This window comes from Oncorhynchus kisutch, linkage group LG30 (assembly GCF_002021735.2).
Source record: "Oncorhynchus kisutch isolate 150728-3 linkage group LG30, Okis_V2, whole genome shotgun sequence".
NCBI classification, from domain to species: Eukaryota; Metazoa; Chordata; class Actinopteri; order Salmoniformes; family Salmonidae; genus Oncorhynchus; species Oncorhynchus kisutch.
This window is the reverse complement of record NC_034203.2, coordinates 35,989,835-36,017,686: the sequence shown is the minus strand read 5'-3', so window position 1 is coordinate 36,017,686 and position 27,852 is coordinate 35,989,835. Positions and strand designations below refer to the sequence as shown.

The window sequence follows — 27,852 nt, the reverse complement described above, 5'->3', positions numbered from 1 at the left end:
GTAGAGGATTGAAGTAGTCTAAGCTAGAAGTGACAAAAGTAATTGATTAGCTTTTCTGCATCAATTTTGGACATTTTTTTTTTGTTGCAATGTTACGAAGATGGAAAAATCTGTCCTTGAAATATTCTTGATATGTTCGTCAAAAGACAGATCAGGGTCCAGAGTAATGCTGAGGTCCTTCACAGTTTTATTTGAGACGACTGTAAAACCATCAAGATTAATTTTCAGATCCAACAGCAGATCTCTTTGTTTCTTGTGACCTAGAAATAGCATCTCTGTTTTGTCTGAGTTTAAAAGTAAAACATTTGCCTTCCTTATGTCTGAAACACAGGAATTCAGGGTAGGCAATTTTGTGTCTTCACCCTGTTTCATCGAAATGTACAGCTGTGTGTCGTCCGCATGGCAGTGAAAGTTGACCTTGTGTTTCTGAATGACATCACCAAGAGGTAGAATATATAACCCTATTTTGAGATGTGAGATCACAATTTCTTTCAATAATGACAGGAATGGAAAGGTCTTAATTCCTCTGAGATTGCTATGCCAAACATCGCCATGTTTTGTTTTCCAAGGTCGAGATCGAGGCAATGACATGATCTCAATGGGGATAGCTGAGGTGACTACACTGACTGTGCTAGTGGCAGACTCCACTAAGTTGTGAAGATGGCGCGGGAGGGGATGGCTGCCATTTTATTAGCTCTTAACTAACCGTGCTATTTTGTTTGTTTTTCGCATTGTTTGTAACTTATTTTGTACATAATGTTGCTCCTACCATCTCTTATGACCGAAAAGAGATTATGGACATCAGAACAGCGATTACTCACCTTGAATTGGACAAATAATTTTTCTTTAATTAGTCGGACGGGAACGATGTACTCCAAACAGCCTTAAAGTCCCTCATCCCCATCATTCGCTGCAGAAAGAATTTGAGGAAAGAGATGTGCCTTGTGAGGATCAGTGGCTAATCTGGCTTCGCCACCCGTACTGTTAGCAAACGTTCAATCGATGGAAAATAAATGAGACGAACTGAAAGCACGCAAATCATACCAACGGGACAGTTGTGGCTGAACGACGACATTAATAACATACAGCTGGCGTGTTATACAGTCCATCGGCAGGATAGAACAGCAGCCTCTGGTAAGACACGGGGCAAGGACCTATGCATATTTGTAAACAATAGCTGGTGCACGATATCTAAGGAAGTCTCGAAGTCTTGCTCGCCTGAGGTAGGGTATATCATGATAAGCTGTAGACCACACTATCTACCTAGAGTTTTCATCTGTACTCTTTGTAGCTGTCTACATATCACCACAGACCTATACTGGCACTAAAACCGCACTCAATGGGCTGTATACCGCCATAAGCAAACAGGAAAACGCTCATCCAGAGGCGGTGCTCCTAGTGGCCGGGGACTTTAATGCAGTTTTACCTAATTTCTATCAGTATATTAAATGTGCAGCCAGAGGAAAAAAAAACTCTAGATCACCTTTACTCCACACATATTCATTGACTACAGCTCAGCGTTCAACACCATAATGCCCTCAAAGATCATCAGTAAGCTAAGGACACTGAGACTAAACACCTCCCTCTGCAACTGGATCCTGGACTTTCTGACGGGCCGACGCCAGGTGGTAAGGGTAGGTAACAACACGTCTGCCATGCTGATCCTCAACACGGGGGCCCCTCAGGGGTGCATGCTCAGTCCCCTACTGTCCTCCCTGTTCACTAATGACTGCACGGCCAGGCACAACTCCAACACCATCATTAAGTTTGCCGATGACACAACAATGGTAGGCCTGATCACCAGAAACGATGAGACAGCCTATAGGGAGGAGGTCGGAGACCTGGCCATGTGGTGCTAGGACAACAAACTCTCCCTCAATGTGATCAAGACAAAGGAGATGATTGTGGACTACAGGAAAAGGAGGACTGAGGTCGCCCCCATTCTCATCGACAGGGCTGTAAGGAAGCAGGTTGAGATCTTCAAGTTCCTTGGCGTTCACATGACCAACAAACTAACATGGTCCAAGCACACCAAGACAGTCGTGAGGGCACGACAAAACCTATTCCCCCTCAGGAGACTGAAAAGATTTTGCATGGGTCTTCAGATCCTCAAAAGGTTTTACAGCTGCACCCTCGAGAGCATCCTGATGGGTTGATCACTGCCTGGTATGGCAACTGCTCGGCCTCCAACTGCAAGGCACTACAGAAGGTAGTGTGTACGGCCCAGTACATCACTGGGGCCAAGCTTCCTGCCATTCAGGACCTCTATACCAGGCAGTGTCAGAGGAAGGCCCTAAAAATTGTCAAAGACTCCAGCCATCCTAGTCATTGACTGTTCTCTCTGCTACCGCACAGCAAGCGGTACTGGAGCGTCAAGTCTAGGTCCAAGAGGCTTCTAATCAGCTTCTACCCCCAAGCCATAAGACTCCTGAACATCTAATCAAATGGCTACCCAGACTATTTGCATTGCCCCCCCCCACTTCTACGCTGCTGCTACTCTCTGTTATTATCTATGCATAGTCACTTTAATAACTCTACCTACATGTACTTATTTTTTCGGCTGGTGGAGGTCCTGTAGAACCATGTCCAGATAAAGTGTCCGGGGTGAAAAAGTTTAGTGAGGAAAAGTAGAGCGAGAAAAAAACTAAGACGTTGGTAAATGTATTAAAAGTAAAAACCAACAAGTTTGTCTGATAGCCAAGTAGCAACAAACAGCACAACAGCACGGAGACTGGAAGTTGTGGGCGGAGCGATTGATTCGTGATGGAAATAAAAGGTCTTGAACCCCCCTCCCCCCCGCCGGTCTTGGTCTTGACTCGGATTTGATTTGCTCCGGTCTCACTTTAGGTGGTCTTGAACACAACACTGATGCTAATAATTCAATCATGAACCGTAGAAATCAATAATAGACCACTGATAAGGATGGATGTCTGAAACTCACTCTAAAGGTTGATTGCTGTATGTAGAATGGACCAAACCACTCAGGCCATGGTTTGGTGAGTGGAAGAGGAACAGCCAACATGATAGTGAGGCACAGTTGCAGTTGCCATTGTTGCCCGTGAGAAAAGTACCACATTGTAATTAGGGCTGGGAATTTCTAGGGACCTCACAATACAATATTATCTTGATACTAAGGCGTCGATATGATATGTATTGCGATTCAATACTGTGATTTTAATAGGATTTGATGTTCTGAACTTATTGCTCCTTATACATGTATATCTGCTGCAGATCGAAAAGAGAGTGCATGAGACAATTTATTTAGATCATTCATGGAAATTAAAGAGCTGAAAACAAGTTGTCTCACTTGGAGTCAAAGTATCGATATAATACCGTCCCAATAATAATATATAATATATGTACCTGTATCGATTTTTTCCCCATCACATATTTTTTTTATGTAGCACAAAAGCAATTAGTATGGCAATTAGGCATCAATTAATTAAACATTCTAAATGGCCAGCTATTACAACCACCAGGGAATGATGATCAATGCTAGTCCATTCTATCAAGTTTAATTCTACATTGGGAGGATTGTGGATTAACAGTGAGAGAAAGAGAGAGTTTTCCTCACCAGAGAGAGGAGCCATGTGTCACAGGAGTGAAGGGCTAAATGGATAATGACATAGGCAGCAGCAGCTACTAACAGACAGAGTCAATGGTTAAAGGACTGTAATTATTGGTGTTAACTAAATGCTTCTGGATTAAAGACCGTAAAGAACGCAGAAGTGCTTCAGTCAGATGACTGGAGGAGACACACAGAGACTTCGTTAGAGAAACAACTTCAGTCAGACGACTGGAGGAGACACACAGAGACTTCATTAGAGAAACATCTTCAGTCAGACGACTGGAGGAGACACACAGAGACTTCATTAGAGAAACAGCTTCAGTCAGACGACTGGAGGAGACACACAGAGACTTCATTAGAGAAACAGCTTCAGTCAGACGACTGGAGGAGACACACAGAGACTTCATTAGAGAAACAGCTTCAGTCAGACGACTGGAGGAGACACACAGAGACTTCATTAGAGAAACAGCTTCAGTCAGACGACTGGAGGAGACACACAGAGACTTCATTAGAGAAACAGCTTCAGTCAGACGACTGGAGGAGACACACAGAGACTTCATTAGAGAAACAGCTTCAGTCAGACGACTGGAGGAGACACACAGAGACTTCATTAGAGAAACAGCTTCAGTCAGACGACTGGAGGAGACACACAGAGACTTCATTAGAGAAACATCTTCAGTCAGACGACTGGAGGAGACACACAGAGACTTAGATTAGAGAAACAGCTAGTGAGTCATAAGTCTCTTCCACAGGGGGCTGGTGAAGGGAGGATGGCTCATAGTAGTGGCTGGAATGCATGAATAGAATGGCAGCAACCACAGAGAAACCATATGTTTGACAACTGTACATTTATTCCATTCCAGCCATTACAATTAGCCTGTCAACATATTTAAGTGACACCAGCCACCACTGCCCTCTCCCCTCTATCTGTACTACTACAGTCGTGGCCAAACGTTTTGAGATTTCTGGATGTCCCAAACAATTGGAAAGGGGATTTATCAGAGAAAATTACTTTACCCTAGTCCTCAGCAGTCCAATCCCTGTACCTTTTGCAGAATATCAGTCTGTCCCTGATGTTTTTCCTGGAGAGAAGTGGCTTCTTTGCTGCCCTTCTTGACACCAGGCCATCCTCCAAAAGTATTTGCCTCACTGTGCATGCAGATGCACTCTGCCAGCTGCTATTCCAAGCTCTGTACTGGTGGTCCCCCGACCCCGCCGCTTAATCAACTTTAGGAGACGGTCCTGGCGCTTGCTGGACTTTCTTGGGCGCCCTGAAGCCTTCTTCACAACAATTGAACCGTTCTCCTTGAAGTTCTTGATGATCCGATAAATGGTTGATTTAGTCGCAATCTTACTGGCAGCAATGTCCTTGCCTGTTTAGCCCTTTTTGTGCAAAGCAATGATGACGGCACGTGTTTCCTTGCAGGTAACCATGATTGACAGAGGAAGAACAATGATTCCAAGCACCACCCTCCTTTTGAAGCTTCCAGTCTGTTAATAGAACTCAATCAGCATGACAGAGTGATCTCCAGCCTTGTCAACACTCACACCTGTGTTAACGAGAGAATCACTGACATGTCAGCTGGTCCTGTTGTGGCAGGGCTGAAATGCAGTGGAAATGTTTTTCGGGGATTCAGTTCATTTCCATGGCAAAGAGGGACTTTGCAATTAATTGCAATTCATCTGATCACTCTTCATAACATTCTGGATTATATACAAATTACCATCATGCAAACTGAGGCAGCAGACTTTGTGAAAATTTATATTTGTGTCATTCTCAAAACTTTTGCCCACGACTGTACACTACCTACTCTAGTGGACTAGTATGAACTATTTATTTAGTAGATTTAGTGTTTTAAAGCTCATATCCAGCTCTAAGTAATTAACTGTGATCAGATCCCCAACAGTTACTGAGTGGAAACAGTCGTTAGAGCTCAGTGAATTGATTAGGCAAACTAAGGCGTTTTTTTCTCTCTCACTTTTGTCTGAGAGAAACGAAAGACAAAGGGAAGGAAGGGATCATCTCCAGCCCAATGATCTGCTCTGGGGTTGGTGTTCCTGAATGAACACCACGGGGTCTATTGTAGCCAACATATGATCTGCTCTGGGGTTGGTGTTCCTGAATGAACACCACGGGGTCTATTGTAGCCAACATATGATCTGCTCTGGGGTTGGTGTTCCTGAATGAACACCACGGGGTCTATTGTAGCCAACATATGATCTGCTCTGGGGTTGGTGTTCCTGAATGAACACCACGGGGTCTATTGTAGCCAACATATGGAGAAGAGGGTTTTCCAGAATCATTCATGCAGGGGAGCAGACACCTCTGTAGATTCCCTTTAGACTATGTATTTATATTTATCATATACATCAGTGGAGGCTGCTGAGGGGAGGACGGCTCATAATAATATCTGGAGTGGAGTCAATGGAATGGTATCAAGCATATGGTTTCCATGTGGATGATACCATTCCATTGTCTCCATTCCAGCCATTACTCTGAGCCGTCCTCCCCTCAGCAGCCTCCACTGATGTATATGATAAATATAAATACATGGCCAAACAGATGAATCGCATACAGAGAAAGGTTCCTCCGTTGCATGTGGAACTCAGTCATGTTATGGTAATGACTTCTCTCTGGCCTTATCTGCTGTTGTGCAGCTCTTCATGGAATCCACGCCAAACCCATAGACCTATTCATCAGAGGAGCTGTTTCCCTTCCAGTACAGGCTTTATGAGAAAAGACCAAATGTGCCCAGACTCCAACACTACAGACCCCATCATCATCATGGCAGAGGTAGAGACAATTAAAATCGGATGCCACTGTTCCTCTGGTGCTGGGAATGAATGTGCCGAGGAAAGACAATGTCTGTTCAGAGATTTAAGACATATATTTCAGCGTTGTGTTCTCCTCTCAGTGGTGTTGATGGATGAAGAGCGATGAGGCGTGGAGAGGGGGCGTGGGGGGAGAGAGAGAGCGAGAGGTGGAGAAAGAGAGATGGCCTGTCTGTCAGTATGTCTGTGGCTGGTCACTGTACATTTAGACAATCTAGTGCAAACAGAGCCTGTGGCTGGAGACGGCTTGATATCTGCTGATATTTGCTCAGTTTATCGCTCTGCAGTTAGACGTGTCGATCGTCTCTCATTGGGTGTCTCTAAGTACTCTGTTCACAACAGAAGTAAAATCTTGCATAATTTGGTCAGCTGCATGATTAATTGATGTATTCATACTTACAGTATTACAAATTGCGAGTTCCAGCACCTCTCCACCCTCACAAAAGGAAACTCTCAACCAAAGCTCCCCCAATGCCGATTCGTGTGGGCACACGCACAATGCACTCCAGGCGAAGCAGTTTAAGCACATCTTCCTAATAACCAGTACATCCAAATAACCACGTCCAAATAACCAGTACATCCAAATAACCACGTCCTAATAACCAGTACATCCAAATAACCACGTCCAAATAACCAGTGACAAAACCCCCAAAAACGTCTGCTTGATCTCACGCATCCCTTTCAGTCCTGACAGATTCTCTCGGTCTCAGAATCTGGCTACGGGAGATTACTACGTGCCTATCATGGCCAAGCAGAGCCCTGGCTTCCCATTTTGTTCTGAGAAAGGGAACAGTTATGAGACTGTGCTGGTGCAAACATAGCCTACTATCTCTGTGTTCTGGCTTCTTGTGTTTGCCTGTGTTGGCTGTGACCGAGTTCTTTTGCAGTGAGGTCGACTGTACTGATCGGGTATAGCTCATGTATGGTCTGGACATACTACTTGTGTACAGTGAGCCAGCAGAGAGTCTCAAAGAAAGGAAACCATACAAACATCGGGACACAGCTTCTAAGGATTCAAGGAGACCCGACATCCTGTTCTCCTCTACCTGCTGCTGTACCTCCAAGCCAGGCTCTGAAAACCTGAGCCCCTAGCCTTGTATCAATGAATGGTTTTCAGAGCCTGGCTTGGAAGGAAACAGCTTGGTTAAAAGCAATATGTGGGAAGATATATACGCTCCCCGGGTCTCACAGGGTGAGGTATACCATCACTTTCATAGGTGAACCACCTGTACATGTAAGGGTTTGAGCCTGTATGCTCCGGTGTGGATAACCACTCAGAGGATAGACTGCCTCGCTCTCCTCTTCTCTCTCAATCTCTTCATCCCTCTCTCTCTCTCTCTCTCTCTCTCTCTCCTATTCTCTCTCTCTCTCGCTAGCTCTCTCTCTCTTTCTCTCTCTTTCCCTATCTCTTTCTCTCTTTCTGTCTCTCTTTCTCTCTCTTTCCCTCTCTCTTTCTCTCTCTCTCTCTCTCTCTCTCTCTCTCTCTCTCTCTCTCTCTCTCTCTCTCTAGCTCTCTCACTCTCGCTTTCCCAGTCACCTGGGTTATTTTCGAGCCAAAGTGCTCATCGTTCATTCATTATTCACTCTCTATCCCTCTCCTGTTTCTGTTTTCTGTTCCATCATTTAGCCACAGCCCCCTCGGTGTGTCCAACGGTTATTTAACACATCTCTATTCCTTCTCTTTTATTGCCGAAGTAAAACTCTCCCTTCTTCCACTAAATCAATTGTATACAGTAAATCCTAGATATGGACCAGGCGGTGCCCAGGGCACTGTATGTTGTTTCAGCGTAGTATATGTGGTGTGGCCAATATACCACGAGTGTACCTGTAGCTGTCTAGAACCAAGAGGAGAAACAGAATTCTCTTCTCCTCCATTTAACCCTGCACCACTGAATGCCGTCTGGAGGGGAGAGTAGGACAAAGTGGAAGATGTTGACTTCAGCCTCTAGCTGGAAACTTGCCTTGCTCTGCTCTTCTCTGCTGTGTGTCATGTTGTGGGCGGTAGAGGAGGGGGGGGAATGTAAGACATCTATGGAGACCTTGACTATGTGCTGTACACTACACCAGAAGAGGTTGGTGGGAGGAGCTGTAAGGAACACCATCCTCCTATAGCTCCTCCCACAGCCTCCTCTGCAGAACATTGTGATTGGTGGAACTGATTCTCAAAGGAACTGCTTCTCAGTGTGGAAGACAGTGTTTTTGACATTAGATGTCTCCTGGATAGGGGCTATGTTCCAACACTATCAGATGGTCCTAATTTGCTCCCTAGCCCTTCCCCTTGGCCATAACCCTTTGGTGTTTTGGGAAAGGGGAAGGGGGATACCTAGTCAGTTGGACAACTGAATGCATTCAACTGAAATGTGTCTTCCACATTTAACCCAACCCCTCTGAAGTGTTTCCTTTCCCTAACAGACAGATGGAAGGATTGTAGAGGTATGTTCAACTGCCAACTAAATTCGTCTTCAGCTTTCAACAAGGAGAGCAGACAAGGAAAGGAAGCTATCCAAAAGTATTAGGACTTAGCTAGGCTATTTGGACTTGGCATTTCATTGTTCCGTCCTGGACATTTTCTGTTGACTAGACAGCTCTCACTGCAAGAAATTGCTGCGATTGTACCAAAAACTAACAGCAACATTTCATTACATTACTACAAAATGAGTTTGTAATACTGCTCCTATGCACCTATAAATTATCAGTGCCATAAAATGGACGTCATTAAAAAATAATCTGCTGCAAGGTTTTGGGGGATCTTTTGCACAGAGAATGCCACCCTGTGTGTGTGTGTGGATTTATATTACGATTTGTGAAAGGGCATATTTAATGACCTCTCATTAAAGTCTCTCTCGGTGGAAATCAGCTCAGAACCTTCTCTACCTCTCACTGATTAGGCCTCACAGGATTCCCCCAATCTCTCCCTCCCTCTCTCTCTCTCTTTCTCTCTCTCTCTCTCTCCCTGTCCTTCTCCTACTCCCTCTCCCTTGTCTCTCCTTCTCTCTCTCTCTCTCTGTCTCTCCCTGTCTTTCTCCTCCCTCTCCCTTGTCTCTCTCCCTTGTCTCTCTCTCTCTCTCTCTCTCTCTCTCTCTCTCCCTCACTGTCTCAAACCGCTCTCTCTCTATCTATCTCTCTCTCTCTCCCTCACTGTCTCAAACCGCTCTCTCTCTCTATCGCTCTCTCTCTCTCCCTCACTGTCTCAAACTGCTCTCTCTCTATCTCTCTCTCTCTTCCTCTGTCTTTCCCCTCCTCTCTCTCCCTTGTCTCTCCCTATCTCTCTCCCCTCACTGTCTCTAACCCACTCTCGCTCTCTCTTGCTTTCTCTCTCCCCCTCTGTCTCTCACCCTCCCTAATTCTTGTTCTCGCCATCTAACTCTCTCCTCTTTATCTCCCCTGAGTCCTCATTTAAACAACTTCCTCTCCTTGTCTCCTTTGTCCCTAATGCTTTCTGCCTTGTTCCATCCTCTCTATCTCCCTACCATCCTCTCTATCTCCCTACCATCCTCTCTATCTCTCCACATCTCCCTACCCTCCTCTCTATCGCCCTACCATCCTCTCTATCTCCCTACCATCCTCTCTATCTCTCCACATCTCTCTACCCTCCTCTCTATCTCCCTACCATCCTCTCTATCTCCCTACCATCCTCTCTATCTCTCCACATCTCTCTACCCTCCTCTCTATCGCCCTACCATCCTCTCTATCTCCCTACATCTCTCTACCCTCCTCTCTATCTCCCTACCATCCTCTCTATCTCCCTACATCTCTCTACCCTCCTCTCTATCTCTCTACCCTCCTCTCTATCTCCCTACCATCCTCTCTATCTCTCCACATCTCTCTACCCTCCTCTCTATCTCCCTACCATCCTCTCTATCTCCCCTAAATCTCTCTACCCTCCTCTCTATCTCTCTACCCTCCTCTCTATCTCTCCACATATCTCTACCCTCCTCTCTATCTCCCTACCATCCTCTCTATCTCCCTACATCTCTCTACCCTCCTCTCTATCTCCCTACCATCCTCTCTATCTCCCTACATCTCTCTACCCTCCTCTCTATCTCCCTACCATCCTCTCTATCTCCCTACATCTCTCTACCCTCCTCTCTATCTCCCTACCATCCCCTCTATCTCCCTACATCTCTCTACCCTCCTCTCTATCTCCCTACCATCCTCTCTATCTCCCTACATCTCTCTACCCTCCTCTCTATCTCCCTACCATCCTATCTATCTCCCTACATCTCTCTACCCTCCTCTCTATCTCCCTACCATCCTCTCTATCTCCCTACATCTCCCTACCCTCCTCTCTATCGCCCTACCATCCTCTCTATCTCTCCACATCTCCCTACCCTCCTCTCTATCGCCCTACCATCCTCTCTATCTCCCTACATCTCTCTACCCTCCTCTCTATCTCTCCACATCTCTCTACCCTCCTCTCTATCGCCCTACCATCCTCTCTATCTCCCTACATCTCTCTACCCTCCTCTCTATCTCCCTACCCTCCTCTCTATCGCCCTACCATCCTCTCTATCTCCCTATATCTCTCTACCCTCCTCTCTATCTCCCTACCATCCTCTCTATCTCCCTACATCTCTCTACCCTCCTCTCTATCTCCCTACCATCCTCTCTATCTCCCTATATCTCTCTACCCTCCTCTCTATCTCCCTACCATCCTCTCTATCTCTCCACATCTCTCTACCCTCCTCTCTATCTCCCTACCATCCTCTCTATCTCCCTACATCTCTCTACCCTCCTCTCTATCGCCCTACCATCCTCTCTATCTCCCTACATCTCTCTACCCTCCTCTCTATCGCCCTACCATCCTCTCTATCTCTCCACATCTCTCTACCCTCCTCTCTATCGCCCTACCATCCTCTCTATCTCCCTATATCTCTCTACCCTCCTCTCTATCTCCCTACCATCCTCTCTATCTCCCTACATCTCTCTACCCTCCTCTCTATCTCCCTACCATCCTATCTATCTCCCTACATCTCTCTACCCTCCTTTCTATCTCCCTCATTTCCCTACCCTCCTCTCTGTCTCCCTACCCTCCTCTCTGTCTCCCTACCATCCTCTCTCTCGCTCTCGCTATCTCTCTACTCTCCTCTCTGTCTCTCAATTCAATTTCAATTCAATTCAAGGGCTTTATTGGCATGGGAAACATGTGTTAACATTGCCAAAGCAAGTGAGGTAGACAACATACAAAGTGAATATATAAAGTGAAAAACAACAAAAATTAACAGTATACATTACACATACAGAAGTTTCAAAACAATAAAGACATTACAAATGTCATATTATATATATATATATATATATATATATATATATATATATATATATATATATATATATATATATATATATACAGTGTTTTAACAATGTACAAATGGTTAAAGGACACAAGATAAAATAAATCATCATAAATATGGGTTGTATTTACAATGGTGTTTGTTCTTCACTGGTTGCCCTTTTCTCGTGGCAACAGGTCACAAATCTTGCTGCTGTGATGGCACACTGTGGAATTTCACCCAGTAGATATGGGAGTTATTCAAAATTGGATTTGTTTTTGAATTCTTTGTGGATCTGTGTAATCTGAGGGAAATATGTCTCTCTAATATGGTCATACATTGGGCTGGAGGTTAGGAAGTGCAGCTCAGTTTCCACCTCATTTTGTGGACAGTGAGCACATAGCCTGTCTTCTCTTGAGAGCCATGTCTGCCTACGGCGGCCTTTCTCAATAGCAAGGCTATGCTCACTGAGTCTGTACATAGTTAAAGCTTTCCTTAATTTTGGGTCAGTCACAGTGGTCAGGTATTCTGCCGCTGTGTACTCTCTGTTTAGGGCCAAATAGCATTCTAGTTTGCTCTGTTTTTTTGTTAATTCTTTCCAATGTGTCAAGTAATTATCTTTTTGTTTTCTCATGATTTGGTTGGGTCTAATTGTGTTGCTGTCCTGGGGCTCTGTAGGGTGTGTTTGTGTTTCTGAACAGAGCCCCAGGACCATCTTGCTTAGGGGACTCTTCTCCAGGTTCATCTCTCTGTAGGTGATGGCTTTGTTATGGAAGGTTTGTGAATCGCTTCCTTTTAGGTGGTTGTAGAATTTAACAGCTTTTTTCTGGATTTTGATAATTAGTGGGTATCGGCCTAATTCTGCTCTGCATGCATTATTTGGTGTTCTACGTTGTACACGGAGGATATTTTTGCAGAATTATGCGTGCAGAGTCTCAATTTGGTGTTTGTCCCATTTTGTGAAGTCTTGGTTGGTGAGCGGACCCCAGACCTCACAACCATAAAGGGCAATGGGCTCTATGACTGATTCAAGTATTTTTAGCCAGATCCTAATTGGTATGTTGAAATTTATGTTCCTTTTGATGGCATAGAATACCCTTCTTGCCTTGTCTCTCAGATCGTTCACAGCTTTGTGGAAGTTACCTGTGGCGCTGATGTTTAGGCCAAGGTATGTATAGTTTTTTGTGCGCTCTAGGGCAACAGTGTCTAGATGGAATTTGTATTTGTGGTCCTGGTGACTAGGCCTTTTTTGGAACACCATTATTTTGGTCTTACTGAGATTTACTGTCAGGGCCCAGGCCTCTCTCTATCTCTCTACCCTCCTCTCTATATCTCTCTACCCTCCTCTCTATATCTCTCTACCGTCCTCTCTATATCTCTCTACCCTCCTCTCTCTATCTCTCTACCCTCCTTTCTATCTTTATCTACCCTCCTCTCTCTATCTCTCTACCCTCCTTTCTATCTCCCTCTACCCTCCTCTCTATATCTCTCTACCCTCCTTTCTATCTCCCTCTACCCTCCTCTCTATATCTCTCTACCCTCCTTTCTATCTCCCTCTACCCTCCTCTCTATATCTCTCTACCCTCCTTTCTATCTCCCTCTACCCTCCTCTCTATATCTCTCTACCCTCCTTTCCATCTCCCTCTACCCTCCTCTCTATATCTCTCTAACCTCCTCTCTCTATCTCTCTACCCTCCTCTCTATATCTCTCCACCCTCCTCTCTCTATCTCTCTACCCTCCTCTCTATATCTCTCTACCCTCCTCTCTATATCTCTCTACCCTCCTCTCTATATCTCTCTACCCTCCTCTCTATATCTCTCTACCCTCCTTTCTATCTCCCTCTACCCTCCTCTCTATCTCCCTCTATCCTCCTCCCTCTACCTCCCTCTATCTCCCTCTATCCTCTTCTCTCTATCTCTACTCTCCCCTGTCTATCACTTCTTCTCAGTCTCTTTCTTTGAGTCACCAACTCAAAAACGTTCAAGACTTTCCTCTTTTCGTTTCTTCTCCTCTCCTCCCCAAATGTGTTTTCTTCTGTCTTTCATACATATTTAAATTCATTTTCTCTTTCATTTTTCTCTTTGCAGAATGACACATGGTCTGAGCTGTATTCATTTGCAGTGTTCAAGGCAATGAGCCACATGTTGTGTATCGGCTACGGTCGGCAGGCCCCGGAGAGCCTGTCTGATATCTGGCTCACCATGCTCAGCATGATCGTAGGGGCCACCTGCTACGCTGTGTTCATAGGCCATGCCACCGCACTCATCCAGTCCCTGGACTCGTCCCGACGACAGTACCAGGAGAAGGTAAAAATACTTTATCCCTTTATTCCTCTGTCTTCATCCTTCTCTCCCTCATCCCTCTCTCCCTCTGTCTTCATCCTTCTCTCCCTCTGTCTTCATCCTTCTCTCCCTCTGTCTTCATCCTTCTCTCTCCCTCTGTCTTCATCCTTCTCTCCCTCTGTCTTCATCCTTCTCTCCCTCTGTCTTCATCCTTCTCTCCCTCCATCCCTCTCTCCCTCTGTCTTCATCCTTCTCTCCCTCTATCCCTCTCTCTCTCTGCCTTCATCCTTCTCTCCCTCTATCCCTCTCTCTGCCTTCAACCCTCTCCCTCCACCCCTCCCTCTTTCCTTCCATCCTTTACTGTCTACACTAACTCTTGTCTAATCCCTGGACTCCTCCTAATGGGAAGGTAAAGAGTCTCTGCTATCTCTCTCTCTCGCTCTCTTTCCCTCTCTCTCTCTCTCTCTCTCTCTCTCTCTCTCTCTCTCTTTCCCTCTCTCTCTCTCTCTCTCTCTCTCTCTCTCTCTCTCTCTCTCTCTCTCTCTCTCTCTCTCTCTCTCTTTCCCTCTCTCTTTCCCTCTTTCTTTCCCTCTCTCTCTCTTTCCCTCTCTCTCTCTCGCTCTCTCTCTCTCTCTCTCTCGCTCTCTCTCTCTCTCTCCCTCTCTCTCTCTCTCTCTCTCTCTCTCTCTCTCTCTCTCTCTCTCTCTCTCTCTCTCTCTCTTTCTCTCTCTCTCTCTCTTTCTCTCTCTCTCTCTCTCTTTCTCTCTCTCTCTTCTCTTTCCCTCTCTCTCTCTCTCTCTCTCTCTCTCTCTCTCTCTCTCTCTCTCTCTCTCTCTCTCTCTCTCTCTCTCTCTTTCCTGCAACAACCTAACCAGGTCCATGCACAGACCTTTCTCAGGGGGCATGTGCTCAAAATAAAAGTAATTTTGAACATAGGCCTATTTATTTCTGCAACAACACATTCAATCATCATCACAAATTGTAAGCAAGCTAGTTCCAGTGCCTCCTAAAGACAGTGACATCAGGAACAGAGGGTAGGGTATCAGCTGATTAGCTAGCTTGACCTCTTTTACTGGTTGTGATTAGCCTCTATGCCTTTCTGTGTCTCTCTGATGCGAGTATCAGCCAACCAGACTCAATATTCATGATGATGTAGACTAAATTAAGTGTTTTCAAGTGTTGAAAATGATGAGGCAGTACCAGGCACATGCACAGACAGGACTCTACCTGTGCAGAGAAAATGCCTCTTCCAGTCTCCAAAGTTCCTTTAGGTTGGTGGTATAATTTCCCCAATTTTTGAGTTTGTATTTTTGGTCCATTTTCTTCTGAACACACAGCCCGCAGCTCACCACCATTTTTGATTTAGCTTAATGAGAATATTGATGCAAAAGTGTTAACAAGAGGGAAACATTTTCATCTTTTTAGACTGTTTTGCTTTATGATTTGTCAACTCACATACAATAATGTATCTGTCGTTCATGTCATAGTAGGTTCTTGTGTGTGTCTTGACCAATCAGATTCACAGAAATCACAGGTTGTGCGGGCCGGCACAAGGCAAGTCGTCTAGTAAAGCACAAAGAGCGCTCTCCACTTTCCTCCGGTATTTATTTAGCAAGTGTGATAACACCTCACTCCCAACAGACACAAACAAAACCTCTTCACAGAAATGTTGCAGCAGCCTCCACTTTAACGTTATCAATCTGACATGCTGTATGGGATGAAAATGAGATGATTTTTCAGACGGATCAACTGTAGGCTACGGATAAAAACCACAGCTTCATATGCTACAGCCAGGGTGCCCTGTCATCTCTGGGGAGGGTAAACAGAGGAATCTTGTTAGTGTTATGCATTTATAACCCATTTATTTGTGTAAATTATTATAAATACATAAATATATTTTCTGAAAATGTTAATATGACCAAATTTGGTTCCGTTGGCTAGGCTACCTTGACCTTTTCAATCCAAAATGATTAGCCTACCTGAAATGACCCACACAACGCTAGTGATGACAGACTGTGAGTTACTCTTTTAATTATAGTTGCATAGGCCTACACGATACAAACCTGCATAAAGCAAGCTCAGCCCTTTGAATTCTATTGTACAGGTGTTGTCTGTGTAAACACCCCTCACAGGTTAGTCTAATTTTAAAATATATCATATATTATATGAACAAGGTTGCTGCCCTAGGCCCAGGAGTTTTTCAAGGAGTTCTTTTTTAAACCATGTGACCTGATTAGAAAAACTCTGGTCCCATCATAGCCCATACAAAGCCTTTTTCCAACTGATTAATCACTGTCATACCCGATATGGTCTGGATTTATACCTGGTTAGGTTACCAAATCAGGAAAAACTCTGTCCCCCAGGGAAAGAAAATGGATCCACACCTCTGGATCCCTGCTACATGACTATAGAGTAATTTTGACACATGAAATTACTATTAAATGACATGATTATAAAATTATATTATGAAGTTAGGCGATTATGGGTGTTATATTATCAAGTAATGTTTTTAAGAGCATTGGTGATAAAACACAATCTGTAAAATATAATGACTAGTAGCTAGCCATGGTAGTAGTATTAATATAATAATAATGGATGCCATTTAGCAGGCACTTTTATCCAAAAAGACTTACAGTCATACGTGCATAATCAAAGCCACCCTGACACATCTCCACCCTGACACATCTCCACCCTGACACATCTCCACCCTGACACATCTCCACCCTGACACATCACAACCCTGACACATCTCCACCCTGACACATCACAACCCTGACACATCTCCACCCTGATACATCACAACCCTGACACATCACAACCCTGACACATCACAACCCTGACACATCACAACCCTGACACATCTCCACCCTGATACATCACAACCCTGACACATCACAACCCTGACACATCTCCACCCTGACACATCACAACCCTGACACATCTCCACCCTGATACATCACAACCCTGACACATCACAACCCTGACACATCACAACCCTGACACATCTCCACCCTGACACATCTCCACCCTGACACATCACAACCCTGACACATCACAACCCTGACACATCTCCACCCTGACACATCTCCACCCTGACACATCCCCACCCTGACACATCACAACCCTGACACATCACAACCCTGACACATCACAACCCTGACACATCTCCACCCTGACACATCTCCACCCTGACACATCACAACCCTGACACATCACAACCCTGACACATCTCCACCCTGACACATCTCCACCCTGACACATCACAACCCTGACACATCTCCACCCTGACACATCACAACCATGACACATCTCCACCCTGACACATCTCCACCCTGACACATCTCCACCCTGATACATCACAACCCTGACACATCTCCACCCTGATACATCTCCACTCTGACACATCTCCACTCTGACACATCACAACTCTGACACTTCTCCACCCTGACACTTCTCCACCCTGATACATCACAACCCTGACACATCTCCACCCTGATACATCACAACCCTGACACATCTCCACCCTGACACCTCTCCACCCTGACACATCTCCACCCTGACACATCACAACCCTGACACATCTCCACCCTGATACATCACAACCCTGACACATCTCCACCCTGATACATCACAACCATGACACATCTCCACCCTGACACATCTCGAACCCTGACACATCTCCACTCTGACACATCTCCACTCTGACACATCTCCACCCTGACACTTCTCCACCCTGACACTTCTCCACCCTGACACATCTCCACCCTGACACATCACAACCCTGACACATCTCCACCCTGATACATCACCACCCTGACACATCTCCAGCCTGATACATCACAACCCTGACACATCTCCACCCTGATACATCACAACCCTGACACATCTCCACCCTGACACATCTCCACCCTGGTACATCACAACCCTGACACATCACAACCCTGACACATCTCCACCCTGACACATCACAACCCTGACATATCACAACCCTGACACATCTCCACCCTGACACTTCTCCAACCCTGACACATCACAACCCTGACACATCACAACCCTGACACATCACAACCCTGACACATCTCCACCCTGACACATCTCCACCCTGACACATCTCCACCCTGACACATCACAACCCTGACACATCTCCACCCTGATACATCACAACCCTGACACATCTCCACCCTGATACATCACAACCCTGACACATCTCCACCCTGACACATCACAACCCTGACACATCTCCACCCTGACACATCTCCACCCTGACACATCTCCAACCATCACAAACGTGTCTGTCCTCTGAAGTGTTTGATTGATGTCCTTTGGGCATGTATTTTGCTCCCCAGATGAGTGGCAGTTTTAAATGGGCTGCTTCCAGAATGTGACGGCAAAGCGTTTTAATGATGATACTGATTACTGCAGTGATACAACAACAATCAGTTGTGTTCTAACTATGGTGATGATCATGTTGCCTGAAACGTGCAGTGAAATTATAGCTTCATTTCCTGCGTGTTAGTACTACTACTAAATGAATGAATGGATGAATGAATTAACTACCATTATTCCTTTAGGCTATTCTTTCCCGTCATACTACTTCTGCTATGCATAATAATTCACAAATGTTAGGCTATGTAACAATGACATCGTAAAATGTAGTGATTTATAAGTAAGGTAAGAATTACTTTATTTTATTATTGAACCACTAGGCATCTTTTGGTTGTACCTAGTTGGTAGTAAGGTGGCCTACAAACTGATCTTTGACATAGGTACCAGATAGTACCTGTTGTATAGCAGTATAACACCATATAGTTTCTCTGTAGATCCCAGGTAGATACCTGCAGAGCCCAGCCAGCAAGCTGTAGTCTAGTACTCATGAGTAGTGTTGCAGTAGTGTCGCCTGGTGTTAGCAGCAGCGTTAGCAACACAAGCCCTGGCTCCTGTCTCCAAGCAGAGTCTCTGTGGTTGTCGAGCTGGGGGAGTGTTCCTACCTCTCAGCAGCCAATCGGAGTGAGCGGGTGTGTTCACCCAGGTAGAGCCGCGTTGCCGCGGGCTGGGGGTAGCAGGGGGGTTAAGGGAGGGAGGCAGATGTGTAAGAGGAGGGAAAGGTGGAGTGGGAGATATGACGTCCCTCTGGGCAGCAGCAGAATTGATGAGGCAGCAGACCTGCTGCCAATGTCGTCCTGAAGGTGATGTCCTCACCATGGCCCCCTCTCTCCCTTTCCCTGCCTCTCCCACCCAATCTCCCTCTCTCCCTTTCCCTGCCTCTCCCACCCAATCTCTCTCTCTCCCTTTTCCCTGCCTCTCCCACCCAATCTCTCTCTCTCTCTCACACACGTTGTTGCTCTCATCTCACTCCCTCTGTGCTTCCCTTCCATCTCTTATCTTCTTCTCGGTCTCTCTCTTTCTGTCTGTCTACCTCTCTCTACCTTTTCTCTCTCTCTCTCTCTCTCTCCCTCCCTGTCCTCTCTCTCTTTCCCTGTCCTTCTCTTACTCTCTCTCTCTGACCTTCTCTCTCTCCCCCTCTCTCTCCCCCTCTCTCTCTCTATCTCTCTCTCTCTTTCTCTCTCTCTCACACACTCTCTCTCTCTCTCTCCCTGTCCTTCTCTCTCTCTTTCCCCTTCTCTCTCTCCATCCCTCTCTCTGTTGGCTGTGTCCTTGAGAGGTGCAGTGCTAACTGGCCGCTACGGGGAACCGAGCGGGGGGGGGGGGGGGACTTATGAGCTATAGATGGTCTGAAGTCTCTTGCCTCTTACCTTTTCTATGCGATTTAGGGCCATAGTCAGAGATGTCAGGACAATAATAGTCATGTTTGTCTGGGAATATCCTCTGTTACGGCAATGCTACTTTTCATTTCATTTCAAGGTCTTTTCTATGAGGAGCGAAATGTAATTACCTAGTTGTAATTCATATTGGATCACATTTTGTTACCAATCCTACTCGTTGTATTTCACCTCTATTAGATCTGCAATGAGATGGTTCTCCATTACCTTTCATCCTTCTTCTCGTGCCCCGGGCAACGGGTGCTAAAAGTTCTCTGTGTGATACACGGTGTGTCTCATCGGTGAGGAATGGTGTCTCCCAGGGGGAGATGAACAACCTGCCAGGTAGCTGGTTTTACAGCAGACAGTGACTGGTTTTACAGCAGAGAGTGGCTGATTTTACAACAGAGAGTGACTGGTTTTACAAATGCAATCTTATCAGAATATTGGTGTTCTAGAACTTCTTGAACAGGTGAATGGAATATTTTTATCCTACCTTGAATCAAATGAAGGAGGATTAGGCATCCATGTCAAACTGCACTTGGAGTGTAATGGAACTCTTCCCACTGAATGGAACTGAAAGAGTTGTAATAGTTTGTCTCTCATTTGTATTTCCTGGTCTCTTTAATAACTCTCTGTCTAATCCATTTTACCACTCCACCATGCATTGCAGAGAGGCCAAGTCAGTACATTCCAATAGAAACTTTCTACTCCTCGTGATCTGCTGTCAGTTTTTCCGATGACTCTGCTCTGCTAGGGATTATGGTTTCTGAGCTGAGGACCACTGTATGTTTATTAAAACACCCAGAAAAGAAACTGTCAGTCCAGTGAAGCTGCTCTCGGCTGGAGGAATTCTCTATGCCTCCAAATATGACTAAGTGTCATTTAAACCTTCTGCCCCTGATGAGAGTGGAGTCAGTCTGTCTCTGTGGGTTCACACTGTAGCACAGGGGGATGGCCACTAGCCAATCTTGGTCCTGGACAGATGAAGTGGGTGCATGGCCCAGCATTGAAACACCTAATCCAATGAATCAGCCGAGAGTCATTGGATTAATCAGGTGTGTTAGTGCAGGATTGGTCACCCTAAAGGCTGGACAGTATCATAGCTCAGTACTCAGCAGAGGTCTTTCACAGCCCAAGCTGCGTTGCCTGAAGCATGTAGGAGGGTGGAGGATTGGTCACCCTAAAGGCTGGACAGTATCATAGCTCAGTACTCAGCAGAGGTCTTTCACAGCCCAAGCTGCGTTGCCTGAAGCATGTAGGAGGGTGGAGGATTGTTTACATGTCGGCCACAGAAGTGATCTCCACAAAAAAATGACTATAGTATAATATGGTATAAATACTATAATATTCACTGCAGTGTTTTTGCATACCTTACTGTTGTATTTACTGTACTATACTGTAGTATTTACAGTTAATTATAGTATAAATGATGTATTAAAAGAAAACTGTAGTATATACCATAGTAATTCATGTAATATCTTTGCTGACTGTAGTATAATGTAGTATTTACAGTAATGTTTTTGCGGACATTACTGTAGTATTTACTGTAGTGTTTTTGATTGATTGTCTTTGACATAGAAGTGCAGGCTTTCTCCTTCAGGAAACCTACTGAAGAAATACTAAAAATGCAACATTTCCATAACCTGTAGGTAGGTAGACTGGGGTCTGAACGGATGGTTCAGCGCTTCTGCACTTTTCTATAAACAGTAGAGAACACAATACATGAGCTGTGCTCCAATACCCATACTAACATACTGTATACTACATACTTAATGAGTATATACTGCATACTATATACTATTAGTTCATTTTACTATTCTGTAAATGAACAGTATGCTTTTAGTTGAGCGTACTAGCTCTTCGCCTGTCTACCGGAAGTTGATGCTGTTGCTATGCAACCTCTTGCTAGCTAGTTAGCATAACACATGACTAGTTAGACATTTTACGACATTGGGTGTGTTCATTCAATGTGGAGTGCCAGTGTGCACTCGTAAATTCAGAGCCTTGTCAGATTGTCCGTTTGTTAAATTCAGGGTGTTTCGCTCTCGCAGCGCACACTGGACGCTCTGGCCCAGGAGTTGGGTTGATTTGAGCGTTCTGACCTTACAACGGCAGTCAGGCACCCAAGCTAACATTGGCTAGCTTGCTAGCTACTTCCAGACAAAAATGAGACCACTCTGACCATTTTACTCGCCCTATCAGAGCTGGTTAGGCAGTTTTCGTGTTAACCAGAGCGTTGGTGACTGTAACTGTGCTGCTGGAAACAATTTAATTACGCTTTTTTGCCAACATTTACTGACACCGGCCATATTCAACTGGTGTTGATCACTCGTAAATTCATTATTCTGCGCTCTCGTACGCTCTGAAATCGGAGTAGATAGCCAGAGCGAATTTAGGACAGCACCTGAATGTCTGTTGAGAACGCACAACTCTTATACCATTTAACTAAACTAAGAATGATGGAAATAACGGAAATGGCGCCGGAGGAGATGGCCTCCGTTTTACGGTCTCCTAACCAGTTGTGCTACTATGTGGGGGTTTTTCGCGATATTTGTCAATTATTTTGTACATAATGTTTCTGAAACCGTATCTTACGGAAGAAAAGAGCTTCTGGATATCAGGACAGCGATCACTCACCTCGGATTAGACAAAGATTCCTTCAACAACAACAACAACAACAAGCAGGACACACACGATATTCTCCAAACACCCCACAGGTCAGACATCCCAATTATTCGCAAAAGGACGAAGAGCCGGATGCCTCGTCTGAACCCGCAGAAGACAACTAGGAAAGCAGCCGTTGCCGTTAATATTAATCGCCAATGTGCAATCATTGGACATTAAACTAGACAAGGTACGATCACGAATATCCTACCAACGGGACATCAAAAACTGCAATATCCTATGCTTCACGAAATCGTGGCTGAATGACGACATGGATATTCAGATAGCGGGATACACGCTGCACCGACAGGATAGAACAGCACACTCCGGTAAGACGAGGTGGGGGGCGGTCTGTGCATATTTGTAAACAACAGCTGGGGCACGAAATCTAAGGAAGTCTCTAGATTTTGCTCGCCTGAAGTAGAGTATATTGTGATAAATTGCAGGCCACACTACTTGCCTAGAGAGTTCTCAGCTATACTTTTTGTGGCTGTTTATTTACCACCACAGACAGATGCTGGCACCTAGACCGCATTCAGTCAGCTGTATAAGGGAATAAGCAAACAGGAAACCACTCCACACACAGAGACTCGTACAAAGCTCTCCCTTCGCCCTCCATTTGGTAAATCCGACCACAACTCTATCCTCCTGATTCCTGCTTACAAGCAAAAATGAAAGCAGGAAGCACCAGTGACTCGGTCTATAAAAAATGGTCAGATGAAGCAGATGCTAAACTACAGGACTGCTTTGCCATCACAGACTGGAACATGTTCCGGGATTCTTCCAATGACATTGAGGAATACACCACATCAGTCACTGGCTTTATCAATAAGTGCATTGAGGACGTCGTCCCCACAGTGACTGTACGTACATACGCCAACCAGAAGCCATGGATGCCTGTAGCAACATTCGCACTGAGCTAAAGGGTAGAGCTGCCACTTTCAAGGTGCAGGACTCTAACCCGGAACCTTACAAGAAATCCCGCTATGCCCTGCGACGAACCATCAAACATTCAAAGCGTCAATACAGGGCTAAGATTGAATCATACTACACCGGCTCCGACGCTCGTCGGATGTGGCAGGGCTTGCAAACTATTACAGACTACAAAGAGAATCACAGCCGCGAACTGCCCAGTGACACAAGCCTACCAGATGAGATAAATCACTTCTATGCTCGCTTCGAGGCAAGCAACACTGAGGCATGCATGAGAACATCAGCTGTTCCGGACGACTGTGTGATCACGCTCTCCGTAGCCGACGTAAGTAAGACCTTTAAACAGGTCAACATACACAAGGCTGCGGGGCCAGACGGATTACCAGGACGTGTGCTCCGGGCATGTGCTGACCAACTGGCAAGAGTCTTCACTGACATTTTCAACATGTCCCTGATTGAGTCTGTAATACCAACATGCTTCAAGCAGACCACCATAGTCCCTGTGCCCAAGAACACAAAGGCAACCTGCCTAAATGACTCAGACCTGTAGCACTCACGTCCGTAGCCATGAAGTGCTTTGAAAGGTTGGTAATGGCTCACATCAACCCCATTATCCCAGAAACCCTAGACCCACTCCAATTTGCATACCGCCCAAACAGATCCACAGATGATGGAATCTCTATTACACTCCACACTGCCCTTTCCCACCTGGACAAAATGAACACCTATGTGAGAATGCTGTTCATTGACTACAGCTCAGCGTTCAACACATGAACCTGGGACTAAACACCTCCCTCTGCAACTGGATCCTGGACTTCCTGACAGGCCGCCCCCAGGTGGTGATCTGCCACACTGATCCTCAACATGGGAGCTCCCCAGGGGTGCGTGCTTAGTCCCCTCCTGTACTCCCTGTTCACCCACGACTGCATCGCCAGGCACGACTCCAACGCCATCATTAAGTTTGCTGACGACACAACAGTGGTAGGCCTGATCACCGACAATGACGAGACAGCCTATAGGGAGGAGGTCAGAGACCTGGCCGTGTGGTGCCAGAATAACAACCTATATCTTAACATAATCAAGACAAAGGAGATGATTGTCGACTACAGGAAAAGGAGGACCAAGCACTCCCCCATTCTCATCGATGGGGCTGTTGTGGAGCAGGTTGAGAGCTTCAAATTCCTTGGTGTCCACATCAACAACAAACTAGATTGGTCCAAACACACCAAGACAGTCGTGAAGAGGGCACGACAAAGGCTATTCCCCCTCAGGAAACTAAAAAGATTTGGCATGGGTCCTGAGATCCTCAAAAGGTTCTACAGCTGCAACATCGAGAGCATCCCGACCGGTTGCATCACTGCCTGGTACGGCAATTGCTTGGCCTCCGACCGCAAGGCACTACAGAGGGTAGTGCGTATGGCCCAGTACATCACTGGGGAAAAGTTGCCTGCCATCCAGGACCTCTACACCAGGCGGTGTCAGAGGATGGCCCTAACAATTATCAAAGACCCCAGCCACCCCAGTCATAGACTGTTCTCTTTACTACTGCATGGCAAGCGGTACCGGAGTGCCAAGTCTAGGACAAAAAGGCTTCTCAACAGTTTTTACCCCCAAGCCATAAGACTCCTGAACAGGTAATCAAATGGCTACCTGGACTATTTGCATTTTGTTCCCCCCTCAACCCCTCTTTTACGCTGCTGCTACTCTCTGATTATCTTATATGCAAAGTCACTTTAACTCTACATTCATGTACATACTACCTAAATTGGCCCGTCCAACTAGTGCTCCCGCACATTGGCTAACCGGGCTATCTGCATTGTGTCCCACCACCCGCCAACCCCTCTTTTTACGCTACTGCTACTCTCTGTCCATCATATATGCATGGTCACTTTAACAATACCTACATGTACATACTACCTCAATAAGCCTGACTAACTGGTGTCTGTATATAGCCTTGCTACTCTTATTTTCAAATGTCTTTTTACTGTTGTTTTATTTCTTTTCTTACCTACACACACACACACACACACATACACACACACACACACACACACACACACCTTTTTTTTTGCACCATTGGTTAAATCAAATCAAATCAAATTTATTTATATAGCCCTTCGTACATCAGCTGATATCTCAAAGTGCTGTACAGAAACCCAGCCTAAAACCCCAAACAGCAAGCAATGCAGGTGTAGAAGCACGGTGGCTATGAAAAACTCCCTAGAAAGGCCAAAACCTAGGAAGAAACCTAGAGAGGAACCAGGTTATGTGGGGTGGCCAGTCCTCTTCTGGCTGTGCCGGGTGGAGATTATAACAGAACATGGCCAAGATGTTCAAATGTTCATAAATGACAAGCATGGTCGAATAATAATAAGGCAGAACAGTTGAAACTGGAGCAGCAGCACAGTCAGGTGGAAGTTGAAACTGGAGCAGCAGCATGGCCAGGTGGACTGGGGACAGCAAGGAGTCATCATGTCAGGTAGTCCTGGGGCATGGTCCTAGGGCTCAGGTCAGTTGAAACTGGAACAGCAGCATGGCCAGGTGGACTGGGGACAGCAAGGAGTCATCATGTCAGGTAGTCCTGGGGCATGGTCCTAGGGCTCAGGTCCTCCGAGAGAGAGAAAGAAAGAAGGAGAGAATTAGAGAACGCACACTTAGATTCACACAGGACACCGAATAGGACAGGAGAAGTACTCCAGATATAACAAACTGACCCCAGTCCCCGACACAAACTACTGCAGCATAAATACTGGAGGCTGAGACAGGGGGGGTCAGGAGACACTGTGGCCCCATCCGAGGACACCCCCGGACAGGGCCAAACAGGAAGGATATAACCCCACCCACTTTGCCAAAGCACAGCCCCCACACCACTAGAGGGATATCTTCAACCACCAACTTACCATCCTGAGACAAGGCTGAGTATAGCCCACAAAGATCTCCGCCACGGCACAACCCAAGGGGGGGGCGCCAACCCAGACAGGATGACCACAACAGTGAATCAACCCACTCAGGTGACGCACCCCCTCCAGGGACGGCATGAGAGAGCCCCAGCAAGCCAGTGACTCAGCCCCTGTAATAGGGTTAGAGGCAGAGAATCCCAGTGGAAAGAGGGGAACCGGCCAGGCAGAGACAGCAAGGGCGGTTCGTTGCTCCAGAGCCTTTCCGTTCACCTTCCCACTCCTGGGCCAGACTACACTCAATCATATGACCCACTGAAGAGATGAGTCTTCAGTAAAGACTTAAAGGTTGAGACCGAGTTTGCGTCTCTGACATGGGTAGGCAGACCGTTCCATAAAAATGGAGCTCTATAGGAGAAAGCCCTGCCTCCAGCTGTTTGCTTAGAAATTCTAGGGTCAATTAGGAGGCCTGCGTCTTGTGACCGTAGCGTACGTGTAGGTATGTACGGCAGGACCAAATCAGAGAGATAGGTAGGAGCAAGCCCATGTAATGCTTTGTAGGTTAGCAGTAAAACCTTGAAATCAGCCCTTGCTTTGACAGGAAGCCAGTGTAGAGAGGCTAGCACTGGAGTAATATGATCAAATTTTTTGGTTCTAGTCAGGATTCTAGCAGCCGTATTTAGCACTAACTGAAGTTTATTTAGTGCTTTATCCGGGTAGCCGGAAAATAGAGCATTGCAGTAGTCTAACCTAGAAGTGACAAAAGCATGGATACATTTTTCTGCATCATTTTTGGACAGAAAGTTTCTGATTTTTGCAATGTTACGTAGATGGAAAAAAGCTGTCCTCGAAATGGTCTTGATATGTTCTTCAAAAGAGAGATCAGAGTCCAGAGTAACGCCGAGGTCCTTCACAGTTTTATTTGAGACGACTGTACAACCATTAAGATTAATTGTCAGATTCAACAGAAGATCTCTTTGTTTCTTGGGACCTAGAACAAGCATCTCTGTTTTGTCCGAGTTTAATAGTAGAAAGTTTGCAGCCATCCACTTCCTTATGTCTGAAACACATGCTTCTAGCGAGGGCAATTTTGGGGCTTCACCATGTTTCATTGAAATGTACAGCTGTGTGTCATCCGCATAGCAGTGAAAGTTTACATTATGTTTTCGAATAACATCCCCAAGAGGTAAAATATATAGTGAAAACAATAGTGTTCCTAAAACGGAACCTTGAGGAACACCGAAATTTACAGTTGATTTGTCAGAGGACAAACCATTCACAGAGACAAACTGATATCTTTCCGACAGATAAGATCTAAACCAGGCCAGAACATGTCCGTGTAGACCAATTTGGGTTTCCAATCTCTCCAAAAGAATGTGGTGATCGATGGTATCAAAAGCAGCACTAAGGTCTAGGAGCACGAGGACAGATGCAGAGCCTCGGTCCGATGCCATTAAAATGTCATTTACCACCTTCACAAGTGCCGTCTCAGTGCTATGATGGGGTCTAAAACCAGACTGAAGCATTTCGTATACATTGTTTGTCTTCAGGAAGGCAGTGAGTTGCTGCGCAACAGCCTTCTCTAAAATCTTTGAGAGGAATGGAAGATTCGATATAGGCCGATAGTTTTTTATATTTTC

General features: G+C 45.7%; 1 protein-coding gene across 1 annotated transcript in view; it reads left to right on the top strand.

Annotated features, from left to right (window-relative positions):
• Positions 1–27,852, top strand: part of LOC109874766 (potassium/sodium hyperpolarization-activated cyclic nucleotide-gated channel 2) — a 76,083-nt gene that overhangs the window by 28,226 nt on the left and 20,005 nt on the right. Inside the window, exon 4 of the mRNA XM_031810866.1 lies at positions 13,762–13,980. Within this exon, the coding sequence (XP_031666726.1) occupies positions 13,762–13,980 (219 nt within the window). The remainder of the gene's footprint in view (positions 1–13,761; positions 13,981–27,852) is intronic.